The sequence below is a fragment of the Schistocerca piceifrons genome, chromosome 2, assembly GCF_021461385.2.
Source record: "Schistocerca piceifrons isolate TAMUIC-IGC-003096 chromosome 2, iqSchPice1.1, whole genome shotgun sequence".
Taxonomy (NCBI): domain Eukaryota; kingdom Metazoa; phylum Arthropoda; class Insecta; order Orthoptera; family Acrididae; genus Schistocerca; species Schistocerca piceifrons.
In genome coordinates, this window is record NC_060139.1 from 852,933,233 (window position 1) to 852,950,166 (window position 16,934).

Genomic DNA, 16,934 nt, shown 5'->3' on the forward strand with positions numbered 1-16,934 from the left:
TGTGTATGAGAAATCGGTTGAAAACTTTCCTCGTGTCAGCACGTTGTAGATGTCGCCACCGGCGCCAACCTTGTGTGAATGCTCAAAAGCTAATCATTTGCATATCACAGCATCTTCTTCCTGCCGGTTAAATTTCGCGTCTGTAGCACGTCATCTTCGTGGTGTAGCATTTTTAATGGCCAGTGGTGTATGTTTGTGAGCAATGAGAGCAGGTGAACTAGAATCGCAACAGCAGCACGTGGAGCCGGCAGAGGGAGGCCTCTCTAAGGTTGTGTTGTGTGAGGCCGTTTGTTGGCTGAGTCGGGCCCTCCTGGTCGGCGGGCGAGCTTCGAGGAAGTGTCTCCGCCACATCCGGCAGGGGGCCTTCCCGGTATCAGCAGCGTGTTGTCGCAGCTGTAACACAACGCCTCGAGCCCTTGTCCTAGGCCTGCGGGCCGCTGGGTCGCGGCCGCTAACACAAGAATGTGTCGAGTTTGGTGGTGGAAGAGTCTGTGGTTCGAATCTCCTTTACTGACGCTGGCGACTGGCTACCAGGTTGCTCTGAGCTGCAACTCGTAGCCTGTAGTTTCCCGTTTGTTGTCCTGCACTTCCCTACCAACCGCACTGCAGAATGGCAACTGCCTTCCTCACTTCACTCACGGGTGCAGTGGAAAACAAAACTGCATCGTTTCACAAAGTCAGTTTTTAACAATTTGTAAAAAAGAAAAACTGTTCCATTACCAAATTTCTCTCTGGCTTTCTTTACTGCTGTTCAGTGTACAAACTGAGTGACGTCGAGGATAAACTTCAATCCTGAGTTACTTGCTTCTCAACTACTACTTCTATTTCATGCCCTTCGATTCTCATAATTGCGGTCGCGTCTGTACAAATCGTAGAAAGTTTCCGGTGTCTGTATTTTGCCCCTGTGACCTTCAGACGTTCAGTGCCGTTAAGTCAACATTGTCAAATACTTCCTCTAAATCAACAAATGCTATAAACGTGTATCTTCTAAGCTAAGTCGTAGGGTCAGTAGGGCATTGCACTTTTCTACGTTTCTCCAGAACCCAAAGTGATCTTCCCCGGCTTCCTGTCTTCTACGAGGGGGAGTTCGAAAATAAGTTTCCCCTGTCGACTGTGGGCAGAGTTGTGTGATTGAGCGAAAGACGACATAGCAGATGAACGCGCACGTGCAAGACAACGATACACCAATGGGTAGAGGTCGACCTCGATCAAGCAGAGGGCGCTGTCGCAGTGCCTGCACAAAGCGGAGGCCAGCCGCTCGGTGTCTTCCTGGAGCTATGGAGAGAAGGTGCGTTTTGGAGTCGCGGTCAAAGGCGGAACTAAGAGCTGTTATTCGCTATGAATGGGCACGTGGAGTATCAGGCACAGAAATTCATAACCGCCTTGTTGAGGTGTAGGGGTCAAGTGTGATGTCGAGGCGAATGGTGCGGAGATGGTGCTAGCAATTCAGTGATGGACGTCGGCAAGTGTAGGACATATAGAGACCAGGACGGACACGCACGGCCACTGCAGATGCAAATCTCAGGAAGGTGGACGACATGATTAAAGCGAACCGGCGTATCACCAACGATGGGGTAGCGGCAGAACTTGGAATCGGACATGAGCGAGCTCAGATCATCCGCGACATTCTTCGATACAGGAAGGTGTCAGCCAACTGACCCCGACACACATGGAACAACGCATGGCGTTCAACCTGGAACAGCTCGTGCGTTTCCATGAATCTGGCAATGATCTTCTGTTTCGGATTGTGACGGGGGATGAAACGTGGGTCCGCCATTACACGTCCGAATCTAAGGCCGCATCCATGGAGTGGAAACATCCGTCATCACCTGTGCGAAAGAAGTTCAAAAGCACTTCGTCTGCAGGTAAAGTGCTACTCACCGTTTTCTGGGACGCCAAAGGAGTTTTGTTGCTGGACTTTCTGGAGGATACAACCATCAATGCTGCGTGGTACTGTGCCACTCTGTCGAAATTGAAAAAAGTGATTCTGAAAAAGCGGCCTCGCCTTCTCAAACCTGGCGTTCTGCCGTTGGATGACAATACGAGACCACACACGGCGACGGCAACGCAAAACCATATTGCAAAATGGTTCAAATGGCTCTGAGCACTATGCGACTTAACTTCTGAGGTCATCAGTCGCCTAGAACTTAGAACTAATTAAACCTAATTAACCTAAGGACATCACACACATCCATACCCGAGGCAGGGTTCGAACCTGCGACCGCAGCGGTCGCTCGGCTCCAGACTGTAGCGCCCAGAACCGCACGGCAACTCCGGCCGGCACCATATTGCAACTCTTGGTTGGGAGCGCCTACACCATTCGGCTTACAGTCCGGATCTCGCACCAAGTGACTTCCATCTGTTTCCTGCTTTGAAGAAGATCCTCGGTGGAAGGCGCTTTGGCAGCAATGCTGACGTCGGACAAGCCGTTCAACATTTCTTCCGTATTCGAAGCCCCGATTTTTTCCTGGAAGGCTTTTTGAAGCTCACAAAGCGGTATGACAAATCTCAATGTACTTGGAAATTATGTAGAAAAATAAAGATATCTTTAATGCCTCATTCTCTTTTTTTTTACTTTCGCCCACAACTCGGACCACACGGTAAATAATTCGTGTCCGTATTTCGCAAGAATGACTTAGTAAACTGGTAGTTAAGTAATATTCACTAACATTCACACATGTGAGAACCTGTCTTCATTGGAACAGGAATTATTACATTCTTCATACACTGAGTATTTCGCCTGTCTTAATACGTACCAAAAAAATTCTTTAAAAAATCCGACGCACCACAAAGGAATTATCCAAACGGTACGGAAGTCGGTACATATGATGTAAGTGCACAAGCAAACAAATAATTACATTTTCAGAATGTTGTTCGACTTCGCATTGATTGATAGAGTTGTTTGATGTTCTCGTGAGCGATACTGTCCCAAATTCTGTCCAAATGGCGCATTACATCGTCAGAATCCAAAGCCGGTTGGAGGGCTCTGGCCATAACGCTCCAAACGTTCACAATTGCAGAGAGATCCGACGACGTTACTGGCCAAGGCAGGGTTTGTCAAGCACGACGACAAGCAGCAGAAACTCTCGCCCTGTGCGGACGAGCATTAACTTGCTGAAATGTAAGTCCTGGATGGCTCGTCATGATGGGCAACAAAACGGGGCGTAGAATACTGTCGAAGTACCGTTGTGCTGTAAGGGTGCCGCGGATGACAAACAAAGGGCTCCTGCAATGAAATGGAAGGCGCCCCAGACCATCACTCTTGGGAGTCGGGCCGTATGGTGGGCGAAAGTCAGGCTGGTACCTCACAGCTGTCCGGGGCGTCTGCAGACACGTTTTCGCTGGTCATCGGGATTCAGTAGAAGCGGTACTCATCACTGAAGACAATGAGATTCCAGGCAGAATGTGTCCGACATCGCAGCAAACGGGCTTGCTGGTGTATAAAGGTCAATGGTAGTCGGCGCAGGGGAGCGCTGTGAGCTCAGCCCTCTTTCTATAAGCAGTCAATTAATGGTCCTTGTGGTCACTGAAGCACCACTGCACGTCGAATCGATAACGATGATGAATCGATGGCTCTGAGCGCGTCTCTGAAGATTACTCGTTCTTCACGTTCCGTCGCCTCTCTAGGTCGACCGCTTCCTTCTTGACGCTGTGTTCGGCCGTGGTTCACCCACTCCTGCCGACATCATCGAATAATAGCATAGTTCCTATTCAAAATGTCGATCGACTCGCCGACGATTGCAACTGGCTTCTTTGCGCCCAACTACACATTCTCTTGCAAATGTTGGCATTTGCGTATACTGCTCACGCGCCTGTGTGCAAGGCATAATTACTGTCCAATATGTAACGAAATTCGCAAAGATTTTGTGTCTTGCAATCGACATGCCCCCTATTTACTACGCTTGCGAGCTGCGCGAGTAAACTGCTCCGCAGCGTCACTAATACGTCCACCGGCCACCAAAGTTTGCAGTTTTGCATCGTCCATCGATACCTGTGTGAATATGTTTGTGACCAATATGCGTAACTCCTTCGTGGTGCGTTTTTTTAATTTTGCAATATATCCTGCAAACAAAACGGAACAGTTAGATCTTATAAGATGGAAAAATAGACGCCAGCCAATATTACAGTGATATGTTGGTACAGTTTCACATAAAAAAGGAAGGAAACACTACTCATTCTGTGAAGAAGAAAACGCTGTTTCAGCACGATAATGTGTCAGCAGAGTGTTCCCGCTACAAAACTGTGTTATATGCGTTATAAAATGCTACCGCATCCCGAGCATTCGCCCGACGTTTGCAAACAGGAAGAAATGGATTGCAGTTAAAAAATTCTCCTTAAATGGGATCGTCGTCGAAAGAAAGACCTATTTTTTAGAGCTTTACAATTCTTGCTCTTTGGGGTAGTCAGAAAAATAGCCGGCACTTTGAGAAAAATTAATATCCTAAATGGGATAATAAGCAACGCAAATCTCCGCTTTCTGGCCAAGACGGGTCAATCGCTGCCGACTGACCGCCTTGTAATCATCAGATGTGGTATGGAGGGGTCTGGAGTCAGCGCACCGTTCTCCCGCCCGTTGGCGGCTTTCCAGATGTTACAATCTGAGCCGCTACTTCAAAATGGTTCAAATGGCTCTGAGCACTATGGAACTTAACATCTATGGTCATCAGTCCCCTAGAACTTAGAACTACTTAAACCTAACTAACCTAAAGAGATCACACACATCCATGCCCGAGGCAGGATTCGAACCTGCGACCGTAGCAGTCGCGCGGTTCCGGACTGCGCGACTAGTGAGCCGCTACTTCTCACTGAAGTAGCTCTTCAATTGCTGAATACAACAAGCACCAGTCCTCCCACCAAGGAAAAATCCCTGGAAGTATCGGGAATCTAACTTGGTTCCTCCAAGCAGCAGACACCTAAACACTGAGGTACGGAGGGGGATCAAATGGGACAGTGCTGACAAATAAATAATTTGTTTTTGGAAAATAGCGTCTTTTCCTCTAACAGGGTACTTACTCTACCATCCCCGGACAAGCTGGCCACACTTGGCTTCATCACTGCTATGTAAGGGTCGCCTGTGAGATTTTCCTAAGACAATTGAATAAAACCATTTTATAGCACAAATTGTTTTCTTGTTTCCGTAAATACTCGTTCTTAAGATTTATAAACTTTAGCATGCATTCCATCCAATTCAATGCTTTCCCATCCTGAAGCTGGAAGCCCAAATATTGATTTATAGGATTCACTAACTTCCTCAGATGCTGAAAATGTGTCCACGTATTTTTTGTTTGACACGAGGGAATAACATGAAGTCTTAGGCGATAAGTTACGTGAGTATGGATGATGAATGTTTATTCCATGTGTTTTTGTCTGGTCAAATAGATTGTTTAACGTGTGATGTGACAGCTAGCATTGTAATGAAGACTGACGCGACATCTTCTGTTGTTTTTCCTAAATATATATGTCACTTGCGGCAAATTAATAGTTGTACACCATTCAGCATTAACCGTCCTTCGATCCTCCAAAGCAATGGTCGCGACATGAACGACCATTTTTTTGAAGGTACTTCGCAAACGTTCCACTTCTGAATGTTTCGCTTCTTGTTGCAACAAGTAAAAAGTTGATATCTATGTAGTTTCCGGCTAGTACGAACATGTTGAAATTTCATCTCTTGTTATGATGTTGTGTAAGGACTTTGGATTTCCGCGATAGAATATGTTGAGCAATTCCTTACTCCAAGCGACATGCACCGGTTCTTGAGCTTGAATGAAATTGTGCAGGATACATCGGCAACATATTTTTTTCACAGCTAAATATTCATCCAAGATCAAATTTACTGCAGTCTTCGGTGTGACCAAAATACAAGACAGTCGGATCATGTTCCGCGGAGCATCGAAGTATTTTTTTAAAATTTTTTTTTCTAGAAGTTTTGGTCGATCTGTGGCGTAGCGCCGTATAACGATCCTGTCTTGGAGGCGGTTAAGTGGGAGATGTGTCTCAGAGCTGGATAGTGACAGATGGTGATGCGAGACTGAATGCGCACTTAGTTTATGTATCAGACGATAGAGGACAATATTGGATAGGGGGACTGTGATTTTAGTTTCGATCGTGCCCACCAGAGTGCACTAAAGTAATAGAATGTTTTTCATAAACTGTTCTAGTATTTTCATAAAGTGTTATTATGTCTTTTTGTGTATGTAAAATGTTATAAATGTGTTTTAGCAGTATGAATGATGCATGAGTGTGGTTTAAGGTTAATATGAAGATAATTGTTTAACGAGTTATGTAATAGGATTTAATGTGGGAACATTTCGAAGGAGTATGGATATGGACAAAGGGGATTTTTGTAGAATATATTTGTAAAGTAAGTTTATGGTAAAGGGAAAGTTAATTCAGGTATAAATAACAATAGTAAATAACTTTATGCATAAGCAAAACTTTAGCATATTAGATAATTACGTCGGTAAAAAGTGAAGTCGTTAAGTTTACTATTTTGTGATTGGTTATTGATGAAAAGTGCAGATTGGCGCGGGAGAATGTTGTTTTGCTATTGGCTGTTGAGTAAACTGACCAATGGTGAAGCAATATTCTTCGCGCGCCTTTCTCTGCTGGTAGAGAAGACAGAGTGTTCTAGAGAAGTGTGGGAGCCTAGCCATGAAGCAGTTCGGACGTGTATAGTAGTAGTAGTTCCGATGGAAACGATAAGTTGCCGGATCTAGCAGTGTTTCATACATCAAAAGTGTGGTAAAGTGGCGGCATAATTATTCCGATGGGCGTGTAGAAATTTCGAAATTTTTAAGTGAATTTTGTGACGAGAAAAGACATACATTCCGCGTTGCGTATTGAGCAGGCCGGTGGCTAAAAACTGTGAGTGAATTTGGTACCGACAGACTTAATATTTGGCGAGCATTATCAATCAAAAACAATCAGTATTTTTGTAGCTATTACGTTTTCGGGAAATGCAACACAACAAACTTGCTAACGTGAGTGAAAGGGATTGTGAGTGACTGTTTTAAGACTAGCACGGGCTTGGCAGTGATATTTGTTCACCTAAGTTTCAGAATATATTAATTAAGGACAAAATTTCCAACCTTTCATTTCGTGTGAAAACTTTCTCCCGAAACGTAGATTAGTGACTTTAATTGCAGCCTGGTTCACGTCGAAGTACAGCAGGTTTCGCTCGGCTTCCCTACTGATGATATGCTGAGACAATGTTCACAGGTAGGTGCAGGTTCGTTGTAAAGGGACGGAAAGAACCGCGCCGCTGCAGACCTTTACGAAGTTCACCGCTGACGAAAGAACAATCATGACGACATTAGCAGATCAGTTGTAAAGAGTCTTCTCCGAAGTTGACTGGTTAGCAGAAGTTGAACGAAGCTATTCGACGCACTGTTGCTAAGTTAGACCTGTACGAAACTCTTAAAAATTCCTCCGACGCAAACTTTCACGTGAAATTTATGTCTTCTCACAAGTATGTTTCTTTAGACGCTCATCGTGAGCAAAATGATTGTTTGGTTTCTGAGTTTCCGTGGTTTTAACAACAAAATATAACAGTGACGTCACATCTCGATGGCGTCGTCTATCTGTATTGTAAGAAGGGTGGTAGACGTGACGTGGTGCTGCCACTGTACGCAGACTTTTCCCTGTGGAAGCAGTCGCCGCACACGAGTGTTGACAACTGAGTCGGCGCCCGTGTGTGTTGACGCGCGGCACCTGAAGAGCAGCCGGCGGGCTCCCGCGCGCGCTGCGGGCCAGACAACGACCCCGCCACCAGCGGGATCGATGCACCACGGCCGCTCTCGCCCCTGTCCGCCGACGCCGACGTCAAAATGCGACGCGACGCTACTACTCTCCCCTTCGCTGCGTGCAGGTCCGAGCACAAAGGCCGTGAAGCGAAACACAGGCCGCAACAGTAAAACCTGATTAGCAATAGACAAAAGCACCCGCGCAGAAGTTACTGGAGAAGGGGGCGTCTAATGTTGGGTGAATCAGACAGTCATCATCATAACCAAAGACTGCGTCTGGTGTCAAAGTAGTTCTGCTGTTCACAGAAATTTGTGGAAATGATGCCCTCAGTGGAAATGTAGCTCTGTATGGCTGTATAGGTCTACCCGGAGGCCAATAAAATCAGTGGCTGATGACGAAAAACTTCGTAATTTGAGCACGTATAGGACTTTATTTGTACTAATTCGAAATTTTCTGGCCATTCCGAGACTCGAAAACCTCGGGGAAGAAAATCTCCGATTAGAAAGGGTGTAAGACAGAGGTGTAGTTTTCCGCCCATACTGTTAACGCTACACATCGTAGAAGCAATGGCGGAGAAAAAGGAGGGTTCAGGAAAGGAATTAAAAATCACGGTGAAAACACATCTGTGATAGGATTCGCTGAAGACATTGCTATCCTCAGTGAAAATGTGGAAGAACTGTAGGACCTGTTGAATGGAATGAACAGCCTAATTAGTAAGAACTGAGAAAGAACGGAAGAAAGACGACGATGATGAGGAGTAGCAGAAATTAGATTAACGATAAACTCAACGTCAAAATTGGGACTACTAAGTAGACGAAGTGGAAGAATTCTGCTACCATGGAAGGAAAACTCGCACCACGACTAAGCAAGGACAACACAAAAAACCGACTACTACAGGTAAAGAGGGCCTTCCTGGTCAAAATAAGTCTACTAGTACCAGGGTAGACAATTTGAGGAATGTACCTTTTGGAGTACAGCCTTGTTTGGAAGTGAATCGCGAACTCTGCAAAAACCTGAAAACAAGAGAATCGAAGCGTTTGAGATATGGTGTTACAGAATAATGTTGGAAATTAGTTGGACATACGAAATGTGGAGGTTATCTGCTCACTCGGCGAAGGAAGGAACATACGGAAAACACTGACAAGAAGAACCTAAAGAAATTCTGATCGATGTAAAGGCTGTCGGTGGCACAAAATTTAGTGTACAGTCCCCAGCGAATGAGACAGGGACTGATACTGAGGGTAGGAGGGTAGCAAAACAAACACTGAAATGCTTAACTCAGTTTTAAAATGTTGCTTTACAACGGAAAACCCAGAAGAATTGCCCCAATTTAATCCTCGTACCACTGAAAAGATGAATGAAATAAGCATTACTGTCACTGGCTTTGAGAAACAGGTAAAGCCGTTATAACTGATCAAAGCTCCAGGCCTCCATGGAATCGAGAATGCAGATTCTATACTAAATTTGCGGCTGAGTTAGCCCCTCTTCCAACTATAATCTATCGTAGATTCCTCCAAGAAAAAACCGGTTCCTCCAACAAAAAAACCGGGCCCAGTTCTTGCAAAAAGGCACACGTCACACTCGACTACAATTAAGTGTAGTAAAAGTGATCCACAAAACTACGGTCCAATTCTTGACATCGATTTGTTGTAGAATCTTAGAACATATTCTGGGCTCAAACATAATGAGGTACCTCGAATCCAGCATGGATTTCGAAAACATCGATCATGTGAAACCCAACTTGCACTTTTGTCACATGACATACTGAAAGCTTTGAATAAGGCAACCACGTGGAAGCAGCAGTTCTTGATTTCCAAAAAGTGTTTGACTCAGTACCGCACCTACTCATATTGTCAAAAGTACAATCATAAACCGTACGAAGTGAAATTTGTGACTGGATTGAGGACTTTTTGGTAGGGAGACACAGCATGTTATCTTGGATGGAGAGATATCGTCAGATGTAGAAGTTACTTCGGGTGTGCCCCAGGGCAGTGTGTTGGGGCCCTGTTAACTATAACGAAGTACTATCGAAGCAAGCGGCATAAAGATTCAGTCAGATCTTGATGAGATTTCAACGTGGCGCAGAATTGGCAACTTGCTCTAAATGTTAAGAAACGTAAAATTTTGCATTTCACAGAGCAAAAAAAACCCTAGTTTACTCTGTCTATAATATCTGTGAGTCACTGATGGAATCGCTCAACTCATACAAATACCTGGGTGTACAACTTTGTAGGAATATGAAACGGAATGATCACTTAGATTCAGTGGTGGGTAAAGCAGGTGGCGGACATCGTTTTAATGGTAGAATATTGGTGATGTGCAATCAGTCTACAAAGGAGATTGCTTACAAATCACTCGTCTGACCCATCCTAGAATATTGCTCCAGGGTGTGGGGTCCGTACCAGATAGAACCAACAGGGTTTATTGAACGTATACAGAGAAGAGCAGCACAAATGCTCACAGGTTCGTTTAATCCGTGGGAGTGTGTCACAGAGATACTGAAGGAACTGAACTCGAAGACTCTCGAGGATAGACGTAAACTATGCAGAGAAAATCTATTAATAAAGTTTGAAGAACCACCTTTAAATGATTACTTCTGGAATTCGCTACAACTCCCTACGTGTCGCTCGCACAGATATCGTGACGATAAGATTAGAATAATTACTGCACGCACAGAGGCAATCAAACAATTATTCTTCCCGCGCTCCATACGTGAATGGAACAGGAAGAAACCCTAATAACTGGTACCATGCACCTCACGGTGGTTTGATGAGTACTGACGTAGTAGATGCAGAAGAAAGGACAGGATGACAGCACATGTACGTAGACGTCAGGGTGTCAGTGTGACGTTGATCTGCAATATGTGGTGACCCCACAAAACTTCACAAACGAAGATCGCTAAAAAAGCATTTTATTGGATGATCGGTCTCGACAGAGATATGCTGTTATCATCTGATCTTATGCTTTTAAATTTTTACGATATCTTTTCAATCAGTGTTACAAATCGATTAACACTGCATATGTACACCCCACACCTATCCACATGTTGACGAGTAGTGATCTTCATGGCAACGGGGTGTACATATGTAATGTGAAGCTACTTTCAACACATAGATAACACGTTGTAAAAATTCAAAAGCATAATATTCATTGATGACAGCATAGTTCTTTTGAAACAAATCCTTCAATTAAATGCTTTCTAAGCGATATGAGTTTGTGAAGTTTTCTTCAGTTACCATTCATCGGGGAATAACTTCCATGGTACTATAATAAAACAGCTTCGAACGCATTGATTTCTGACTACATCGTAACAGTTGAGCTTCAGACATCATTCGTGTAAATCAAATCATGATCGATATTTGATCGCGCTAGGAGAATCGATTGGTGCCCGACATGTCGGCTCGGCAGCGAGAAAATGTTTCCGAAATTTCGTTTCCGTCGTTTGAGGGTTGTGTTGCAAGTAAACGAAGTTAGTAAAGCTGTTCAGGAATGTCTAGCCATCGTTCATCCTTTGTTCACTTGCAACGTCGTTAAACTTCCTATTATGTGTCGCAAACTCTGATTACTCTAATAAGTGCCGCTTACTGAATCTTCCTCGCGTAAATTTGAAAAATTTTCTTAGATTCCTTTGAAAGTGTGTACTGTTGCTTACGACGAGCATCGCCACAGACGACTTGTTTAAATTACCGAGCCGAAACGTGTCTCTATCGTCATATCTCTTTAGAATGTACCAGTAGTCTCTATATGCCAGAAAGCAATTAGTAATGACGTAGTAAAACAAATCATCTCGTAAAAGACTTCGTTATCGGTGGTGTACAGCTCAGTTTACTGCCAGAGCTTAAAGAACAAGCTGTAATAAAAAAGCAGTTACGCACTTCTACTCCGAAGTGCCGTCGCGCAAGCTACTCAAACAAGCTGTCTAGAGGGGTGTGAAATACGTCTTCATTCTTGAAGACTCGTCGCTGTTTCCACAGCGCCTCGTTCGCGACAGATAGGGGCCAGATATAAGAGGCCTTGTTTTGATCGGCAGGACAGTAGGTATAAATCAGATAGAGTGGGTGGGCGCATAAGAGGGTGAGCCATTAATTAGGCTCTCGTTGAGGGAACGCGTGCTGACGGACGTGACTGCCCAATACTCGAGAGCCTGTTCTCGGAATAACCAACACCACTCTGCGACCGTCTACTCACGCCCGACCCGGTTCTGTTACGTCTCCAATTACTCATCGTTAGTCTTCTTCATTTATTTTGTTTCCGAGTGGCTTGGGGAGTTTTTATTGTTCCCTCTGACTGGAACAAGCTTCATGTTTCAGATATTTGTGAGTAGCACGGAAACGTCTATTACGAGTTTTCAGAGACTGCACTGTATCCCCCCCCCCCCCCCCACCCTCTGTATTCTCCTCTGAAATCTATATTGAGGTAACAAAAGTCACGGTGTCCCTTCTAATATCGTATCGGACCTCCTTTCTCCAGGCATAGTGCGGCAACTCTACTTGGCATGGACTCAACAAGTCGTTGGTAGTCCCTTGCAGAAATATTAAACAATGCTGCCTCTATAGGCGTCCATAATTTTGAAAGTGTTGCCGGTGTATAATTTTGTGCGTGAACTGACCTCTAGATTACGGCCCATATATGTTCGAGGGGATTTATGTCGGGAGATCTGGCTGACCAAATCATTTGCTTGAAGTGTCCAGAGTGTTCTTCAAACCAACTGCGAACAACTGTGGCCCGGTGAAATGGCGCATTATGATCCATAAAATTTCCATCTTTTTTGGGAACATGAAGTCCATGAATGGCTGCAAATGATCTCTAAGTAGCAGAACATAACCGTTCCAGTCAATGATCGGTTCAGTTGGAGCAGAGGACCCAGACCATTACATGTAAATACAGCCCACATCATTTGGAGCTACAACCAGCTTGCACAGTACCTTGTTGACACCTCGGCTCCATGGCTTCGTGGGGTCTGCGCCACACTCGAGCCGTACCATCAGCTCTTACCAACTGAAATCGTTTTCCCAGTGGTCTAGGGTCCAATCGCATTGGGCACGAGTCCAGGAGAGGCGCTGTGGGCGATGTCGTGCTCTTAGCAAAGGCACTCGTGTCGGACGTCTGCTGCTACAGCACATTAATACCACATTTCGCCGCACTGTCCTAATGGATGCGTTCGTTGTACGCCCCACACTGATTTCTGCGATTTCTTCACGCAGTGTTGTTGCCTGTTAGCACTGACAACGCTACGCAAACACCGCTGCTCTCGGACGTTAAGTGAAGCCCGTCGGTCACTGCGTTGTCCGTGATGAGAGGTAATGTCGGAAATTTTATATTTTCGGTACCTCCTTGACACTGTGGATCTCGGGATACTGAATTCCCTAACGATTTCCGAAAATGTCCCATACGTCTAGCTCCAACTACTCCTCCGCGTTCAAAGTCTGTTTCAATTTGTGGTAAGATCTTATGGTACGAAACTGCTTAGGTCATCGGTCCCTAAGCTTACACACTACTTAATCTAACTTACACTAACTTACGCTATGAACAACACAAATACCCATGCCCGAGGGAGGCACTCGAACCTCCGACTGGGGGAGCCGCACGTACCGTGACAAGACACCCTAGACCGCGCGGCTACCCCGCGCGGCCAAAGTCTGTTAATTCCCGTCGTACGGCCGTAATCAAGTCGGAAATCTTTGCACACGAATCCCCTGACAAATGACAGCTCCATCAACGGACTGCACTTTTAAACCTTGTGTGTGCGATACTACCGCCATCTATACATGTGTATATCGCTATCCGATGACTTGCTGCCACTTCAGTGTAGTGTTGTACCACATCGTTGACTGGAAATTTTTATGTGTTTTGCAACCAGCCACCAGCTCCAGATGATCCGGGTCCATCAGTACAAAGAAGCAGCTGTCACAAGGGAACTACTATGCGGCATCAACGTCTCGCTGGCCAACGGTGACCCAGAATATGAGGTCAGTAGTCATCTGACAACCGAAATACGCTATGTGATCAAAAGTATCCAGACACCGCCAAGAACATAAGTTTTTCATATTAGGTGAATTGTGCTGCCACCTACTGCCAGGTACTCCATATCAGCGACCTCAGTAGTCATTAGACATCGTGAGAGAGCAGAATAGGGCGCTCCGCGGAGCTCACGGACTTCGAACGTGGGCAGGTGATTAGGTGTCACTTGTGCCATACGTCTGTACGCGAGATTTCCACACTCCTAAACGTCCCTAGGTCCATTGTTTCCGATGTGATAGTGAAGTGGAAACGTGAAGAGACATGTACAGCACAAAAGCGTAAGGGCCGACCTCGTCTGTTGGCTGATAAGAGACCGCCAACACCTGAAGACGGTCGTAATTTGTAATAGGCAGACACCTATCCAGACCAACACAGAAGAATTCGAAACTGAATCACGATCTACTGCAAGTATTATGGTAGTTAGGTGGGAGGTGAAGGAGAAAAGAGACCCACTTGCAATGTCGGGAATATACCGCATACCATGCACATGCGGAAAAGTTTATGTCGGAATGACTGGACGATCCATTAACACCAGGATCAAAGAGCATAAGCGACATTGCAGGTTGGGGCAGGTGGAGAAATCGGCCGTGGTAGAGCACGCACTGAATGAGACCGACCACGTAATAAAATTCGCCGACACGGAAGTTCTGGCTGTAGAGAAGCACTATCACACGCGCTTGTTCAGAGAAGCTGTAGAAATACAAAAACACGCGAACAGTTTCAACAAGAAAGAGGAAAGCCTTAAGGTAAACGGATCCTGGCTTCCCGTACTGCAGCGAACTACCGTCGCAGGTAGGCAAGAGGAGAACCGCACCGGAAATGACCGCGGAGAAGCCCTCGGACGTTGGCGCGCCAGGTACATATAGTCTGCGGCCGCGAGCTCGGCTCCAGTTCACCACTGGCAATGGAGGGTGAAGCTTTGACAATGCCAGCCACTCGTGCTGGCGAAACGTCAGAAAAATCATTAGATGAACGTCGGCCGAAGAACCCGAGACAGAAGCCAATAGGCAGTTTGTCATGCGGATAAATGTCAGGTAATGTCCACAGCAAAGAACAATGACACACAAATGTACCCGATTACAATATGGTGCAAAAGTTCTAGAGGCTGTCAGATCGTTTTAATATCTAAGCGGGTAACATTACGAAGCGATAATAAATAGGACTTGCACAAAAAATGAGGTGCATAGAACGGCAATGAAATGATAGATTTGTCAGGAGTGAAAGTGGGTGTATAAGAGAAAATGCTTACAACTATTTCTAGCGTACTGGGTCACAATTTGGAGTCATCAAGCAGACATGACGACAGACATCGAACGACTTCGCACACTTGTTGCTAGGGCTGTAACAACTCCGTTCGTTCCGTAGGAAACTGTAGCAGAGATAAAAATGTGGAGCTGTCACAAGTCGCATACAACTTTCCCCCGCTGTATGAGACTTGTGGCTGCCCCGGAAATTTTATTTCGAACGGCCGGTGTTCTTCCCGCAGGCGAAGCCTACGGTCGCTACGTCGCTGTAACAGAGATGAACATTAAGGGGAAAGTCTGTAATAGGGTGACGTTGTTTGATAAATATAAAGAACAGGTAAACGGCAAATTGTTCTCCCTCCATCGCATCTCGAAGGATGGTGCGATTAAGATAAGAGAGACTGCGGCGCCTGTCGAGGCATAAATAAAGTCATTTCTCCCTTGCTTCATACGTGAATGGGATAAGTCAGAACGTCGCTGATACTGGTAAGAAGTAGCCTCGGCCTTGCACTGTACAGTAGCTTTTGTGTTACGTGTGTTGTGTGGAATACGTTACGGAGAGGACGATACCTGCGAATTTTCCACTTAATGCAATCACTTTTTGTGCAGAGAAAGAAACTTCGCGTGACAAAAGATGAATTACATATTTCCTGCGTGATTTCTTGTATGACGATTATCTCTTGAACGTCACTGATTCATCTTACACGCATTTTCTTTCTTGAGCCTCGGTTCTCTAGATGTATGGTAGTTTGAGGTCAACGAATCTTTCAGATTAACAGAATTAACTTTCATCATGGCACAGAAATCGGGGGAAAGCACACTAATTTAACATTATGACGGAATCTGATAGTCAGCTTTATTACGAAAATAATCAATAGTGAGCCTGAATAAACAGGGAAGATATAATTTTCTCACAAAATATGCAAGGAGACAATACTTTCAAGTATTGTTGTACATATTACTCACGTACATGGTCTTGTGACAGACCGTATGTAATTTACTCTCAACAGTTTACTACCCGCATTCCACTGTCAGAAACATTTTACAACCGCTACACGTTGTATGTTAACAGCCAACAAACACAGACTACAAGTAGCTAAGAATTTTTCTCTTTACAAAAACTTGTGTCGGGAGAGTGAAGTGGTCATCATATTTACATTACAGTATGTACATCATATTCCACAGATCCAACTGACAAGCGGAGGCCGCCAATTGTGAAATTCAGATTCGATTCATACTGCGCATAATAAAAGCTCATGGCCAGAGGTGTAATGTGGCAAAGCACCAAGATGCACTTTTCAGCCGTTGTCGAGTAAATCGACAGTTAAAAGAAACCGTTGCGGTGAAATACTCTCTACGATTAATAATTTTAACAATTAATAACATTTGTGAAATACAACTTTGTTTGCGGAAAACATAATAATGTTCGAAGTCGCCAGTTTTTCCACGACAACCGACTTTCAACAACTTATTACATGCATAATTGTTGCAACTGATTGCCGGGAATTAATTAATTATATATATATATATATATATATATATATATATATATATATTTGAATTAAAAAGCAAATACTAAACAAAAAGGTTGCATGGCGCGAGATTCGATCCGGCGACCTTCGGATTACGAACCCAAGCGCTTACCGCTGCGCCACGACGCTGTAGAAAATTATTAATCGTAGAGAGTATTTCACCGCAACGGTTTCTTTTAACTGTCGATTTTCTCGACAACGGCTGAAAAGTGCATCTTGGTGCTTTGCCACATTACTCCTCTGGCCATGAGCTTTTATTATGCGCAGTATGAATCGAATCTGAATTTCACAATTGGCGGCCTCCCCTCGTGAGATGAATTTCTAGGGATCGGAGAAAAAATGTATTGGTTCCCCCAGTGTTTACAAAGTGTGCTTGTATATATGTGACGTGTCA

General features: G+C 44.8%; 1 protein-coding gene across 1 annotated transcript in view; it reads left to right on the plus strand.

Moving 5' to 3' along the window:
- The first annotated feature begins 202 nt into the window (after positions 1–202).
- The window catches only part of LOC124775933 (proline-rich protein 12-like), an 83,651-nt gene continuing 66,919 nt past the window's right edge, over positions 203–16,934 (plus strand). Inside the window, exon 1 of the mRNA XM_047250778.1 lies at positions 203–268. Coding sequence (XP_047106734.1) covers positions 203–268 — 66 coding nt within the window. The remainder of the gene's footprint in view (positions 269–16,934) is intronic.